The following is a 5,000-nucleotide window of genomic DNA, read 5'->3' as shown; positions in this document are numbered from 1 at the left end:
TCAACTCCAGTAATAACGAAACAACATTAAAAAACAATCTCACTTAACTGTAAGTTCTCTTACACAATCTGTTTGCACCCACAAATGTAGTAACTACACTGAAATAAATCTTTTCTACCCCTGTTTACGAGAAGTCTGATAATTAAAAAGGCACACTTCAAGAATCCCCTGAGACTAGCTCTTATTCAGAAATGTACCAATGGATTTCCTCTAATACATACCATAATCAAACGTGGCCACAGGTGACCCAAGTGGTTGCCGAAGTCTTGCAGCCATGCCTGGGAAGCAATTTAATTTTTTATTCACTACTTGCACACATAAATTTCAAACAATGGTTAGGGTTAGGGGGGGGGGGGGGGTAATAGAGGTGTATTATGATAGGATTGTGCAAGTAGTGAATTCCTTCAAACTGACAATCATCCAATAATTATTGAAAAACGCTAGGAAGAATGATGATTCGCATGAGGTCACATCACACATTGATAAATTAACGAAGGTAAAAAATCCTAAAACACGCGAAATGGAATAACTTTAAAACGTATCTTCGAGTTCTGCAGGGACCAGTCCTGCTTGACATAAGGTCATATCACACAACAGATTTAAAGATAGTCATTCCCACGAAAGTCCGGAAAAATTCTATAGAATCGATTTAAATATCCCAATTTCATTCCATAAAATCTTTCATAACATCTTTATATGCTTTAAAATCCGCTTCAGGTTTGGTTTGAATGTATTTAAACCTTGAACGACCAAGGCATTGATAAATTAAAGAAGGTAAAAATCCTAAAACACTCGAAGCGGAATAACTTTAAAACGTATCTTAGAGTTCTGCAAGGGTCAGTCAAAGTCCGGTCAATCCATTCCTGGCCGGATTATAGGAAACATAAATTGCAGTTTATTTTCAGATTAAAAAAGGAGTTTCCTCAAGATTCGTAGACTATGCTTGCACAAGGGGGAAAGTTTCCGGATTTGTAAGTGTTTCCGGATTCGTGTATGTTTACATTAAACCCATTCTCGGATGTACAACTTTTTACTCTAACTCGATGAATCCGGTTACTTAGCGCTGTTTCATTACTCAAAATGGCATCCAAAGCCAAAATCAGAAAATACAGGCTCATTGAACTAGATTGATAGTGATGTGGAACAGTTACTTGGAGTCGTTCGATCTTTCTGATCACAACATGATTTTGAAGGCCTTGAGTGAAAGTCCACGAAGAAAAAATATGGGGACTTACAAAGTGCATTTGTATGTCAGTATGAAGAATTCCCATAAAGCACCAGTCTCGATAGTCCTGAGAAAATCGCCAACAAAATCAAAGATCTCAGAAAAAAGTATAAGATCGCCGAATATCCTGGTAACTCTGCGGCCACCTTGCGCAAACGCAATCCCGAAGGATCGCGGCCGGGCTTAGACTATCCGGTTTCGTGGGATCACCTGTTTACACGAAAAGAAAGTTTCGGATTCAAAGTATTCGAATACAAAGTTTCCACTTTGGATTCCGGATTCATAACGTTCCGGATTCGTGACCAATCTGGGAACTTTTCATACCGGATTCATGTTTTGTGTGTAAACACCAAAACTAATCCGGTACTAAAACGTTCCCGGGATTTGTCGCGAATCCGGAAACTTTTCCTCTCGAGTAAACATAGTCTTATTTTCCAATTTTGACTTATACCCCATTCACATCATTAAACTGCGTTTAACAAAATGAAAATCAGACACAGAAAAATGAAGGACTGGCTTTTACAAGAGATTCAGGTGAGTTTCAATCCATGCTTTAATCTGTGCTAAATTCAGTTTGCAGTTTCCAAAAATCAATATACATAAAGAGAAAACGCTTTAAAAACGTGTTTGACTAAACATGTTTAAAACATGGTTAAGGTTTGGTGTCAACTGGGCATTAGACTTTCGTCTTCCTTCGGCTTAAAAGTACAATATTACGGCTTTTTTGACGGGCAAAATTCAATTGAAACCTGGGTTGGTTTATAATCACGAATTAGTGTTAATCGACTTTTCAACAACTCGGCCCTGAAAAATACCAAATAATCAACAATAGCTGAGGAATTTGGAAGGGCTTTGAGTAAATCAGATGCCGAAGCGCAAACGACGGACATAGCTGTCCTCGAAAATCGCACTTCCTCAAAGAAAATTTGGTTTGCAAGAAACAGTTAAAGAAAATACTTAGCAACGACATCGAGAAGGAGGAGAATTTACCGAACCCAGACGCAAAGGTTTTTTCTTATTCATCATAAAATCAAAGCGGTTAGGGGATTTCCAGAAATCTATCGGATTGTAAGCCGTATACTGAAAAGGCAATAAGCACACACAAGGGAAAAACAAAATTCTCCGATGACTGTGGGTATCGACCTTTGGATCAGATCCACGTTTTTCTATCGACTAAACAACGCATCCGCGTTGGTGCCTGACAAGTTTCTGCAGAAGAAGAAGGGCAATGTGCGAGTGAAGAAAGTGGTCAACACTGCATCTCACATTCGCATGCAATGAGAACGCATGCGTCTTTATGAAAAACGCTTACCTCCACTGTTATGCCGATGGTAGTTGATGAGCTCGGTGACCGTGGGAAATCTGTGTCTTTTAGAGATGTAAAACTCTTGTTTCTCATCTTTTATGATAAGGTAATGATAAACTCGATCACCACATCTTAAAAGAAATCACTTGATCAGCACATAATAAACAGTATATAATAGAAATAATAAAAGCCTATATTATGTCATGTCTTCAGTCCTTTCAAGGGAAAATACACCTTATTCCAAAATGGCCGCTGATTTATGCGCGTACAAATTGGCCCTTGTTGCCTCGTTCAAGATAAAATAATCTTTTGAATTTTAAGCTTAAGAACGGGGCAAGGGCTAATTTGAATAAAAACAAAAGAATATTTAAATGGCGGCCATTTTGGAATAAGGTGTATTAGGTATAGATCGTTTTCACTGTCACGCAACAAAAAAAATAAAATCGAAAATGTTCAATGAAATAAACCACAAACTTTTGGAATATTGTAGGAGACAAATTCATAAATCACCTCACCAATTCTCAGGTCTGTGCGGTACATCGTTCCTGAGTTATTTGTCGAAGCGTTTCACGCAACTTTATAGAGTTTTGTATGGAGCCGCCATGTTGGAGCACCACCGTTGTGCACCAATATGGGATTCTTTCTAGGCCATCTTCAACCTCCTACAGATGAAAGTTCAAAACACCTTGCGATTTTGATTTTCGAATTTGATGATGTCATCGTGAAAGCCATCTATTCTCGAGGTCTCCATCATTACGGAATCCAATTGAAATGCGCAAGCGCTTTGCTGGCCAGTCCTTACGTTTCGCTGTTATTACAGGGATAATTCCTAAGTCGATGTCGTTACTTTTTATTTATTTTTATTTCGATGGATACTCCTTTGACATTGCGAGTATAAAAGTGTTCATGAAGCTATCAGTGCGTGTGGCCGAGCGAACGACAAGGCGTTGTTTCCGTAGATTATAGCGAGATGCATACTTGGGTGGCAGTATGTGGCGAAGCTTATGACTTTCATCGGCTAATTCCTCATCAAAGAGCTCCTTACAGAGATCCTAGCGTCTTTCCTAACATTCTTCCTTACACTCTTTTATTCTTTCTTAATGTTCTTTTAAATCGTCTGTGTTCTCAGCAGTTTAGCATTTGAACCGAAAAGTGAGGTCTACTTTCACAATTAAGCTAAGTATTGTGAACGACGCTTGCATGACACCTAGAAATTGAGTGCAACTGATTCGGCTCCTGCATCCGTCCATCTTGAAACATCAGAGAGACCAGTCGCAATAGTGCATGTTTTATGTGCTTAGCTAGACCTACCAAAACTACCAAACCAAAGTTTAGAATAGCAACATTTTGATGACATTTGGCTGATGGCCAATTTTTGTGGACCCAGTGTGATCGCGAATCGAAGAGAAATAAATTACAAGTAATTAAGCAAAGTTCAGTACGTACAGAAGTGACAATGTATACGACGCAGCTCCACGGCTTGAAGAACGTACCACAAAAGAACCATCTTTACCCTGAAAAATATATCGATGGTCCATTGATATCTTGCTCACAACAAGTGAATATTAACTGACATGAGTATTAACTAACACTAACTGAAGTACGTGAAAATGCTCTACCTGCATGTATGTTAAAGAGCAGTTTCCACGAAGTTCCCAAATTTACCGAACACGAAAAACTCAGACGTGTCTAAACGTTGTTGGATTGTGGGGGGGGGGGGGGGGGGGGAAACTGACTTGCTAGACTACTGAGGTAATTTGATTTCACTTGCTCATCGGGCCAGTAAATCTATCTATGAACTGTCCCAAGAACAGAATTTACTTGCTGCAGACAATCGAACCGGAGATTTTTCCAGTTTCGTTGGTAATCCGGCTTAACTGTATCAAACTGTACTCCCTTTAAGAGCTGGCCAAGACGCACAACAGTATCTTTGGACCAAAGTAATCACATCCCTATCACAAAATCTTTAGAAAACCACTAACATAAAAATATCCACCTTTTCCTTCAAAGCAACCTCAGACTTTTGTCGATTTAATTCTGGTTGAAACCAGCTGCAATGTAGAAAATAATTATGCAACGTCCTTTAATGCTGGTATCAAATGTTTGTATTTCTTAAGACAACTCTCCTCACTTGAAGCAAATTATATGGGTTATTGACCAAGCGTGAGAAGATGGCACCATCTTGGCCGCTCGGGTAGCCAAGAACAGCGCGGAATTTGCTTCATCTTGCCCGCTTACTGAGCTAATCGTATAATAAAGTTTGTTATTTCACTCTGAATAGCCTCTTTCAAGCCTCTCCCCCCCCAAGCCCCCCCCCCCCCCCCCCCCAAGGGCGACACACCCATCAATGGGCTTAACGCGCGAAAAGGTTACTGTGTCATCAAAGTCACCAAAACTAGCAGTCACGTGACCTATGGCAGAGCTAGTGAGTACCATGGGTCTATTCCTGGGGTGACATCACAAACAACT

At 39.7% G+C, this 5,000-nt stretch overlaps 1 protein-coding gene across 1 annotated transcript in view; it reads right to left on the bottom strand.

Annotated features, from left to right (window-relative positions):
• LOC137997129 (tyrosine-protein kinase TXK-like) overlaps positions 1-5,000 on the bottom strand; it is an 86,296-nt gene that overhangs the window by 31,634 nt on the left and 49,662 nt on the right. Inside the window, exons 7-10 of the mRNA XM_068842916.1 lie at positions 4,528-4,582; positions 3,978-4,045; positions 2,538-2,662; positions 222-278 (exon numbers count right to left, since the gene is read on the bottom strand). Coding sequence (XP_068699017.1) covers positions 222-278; positions 2,538-2,662; positions 3,978-4,045; positions 4,528-4,582 — 305 coding nt within the window. The remainder of the gene's footprint in view (positions 1-221; positions 279-2,537; positions 2,663-3,977; positions 4,046-4,527; positions 4,583-5,000) is intronic.

The sequence above is a fragment of the Montipora foliosa genome, chromosome 3 (genome assembly GCF_036669935.1).
Source record: "Montipora foliosa isolate CH-2021 chromosome 3, ASM3666993v2, whole genome shotgun sequence".
Lineage (NCBI taxonomy): Eukaryota > Metazoa > Cnidaria > Anthozoa > Scleractinia > Acroporidae > Montipora > Montipora foliosa.
The sequence above is the reverse complement of the archived record's forward strand: the minus strand, read 5'-3'. Positions and strand labels throughout refer to the sequence as shown.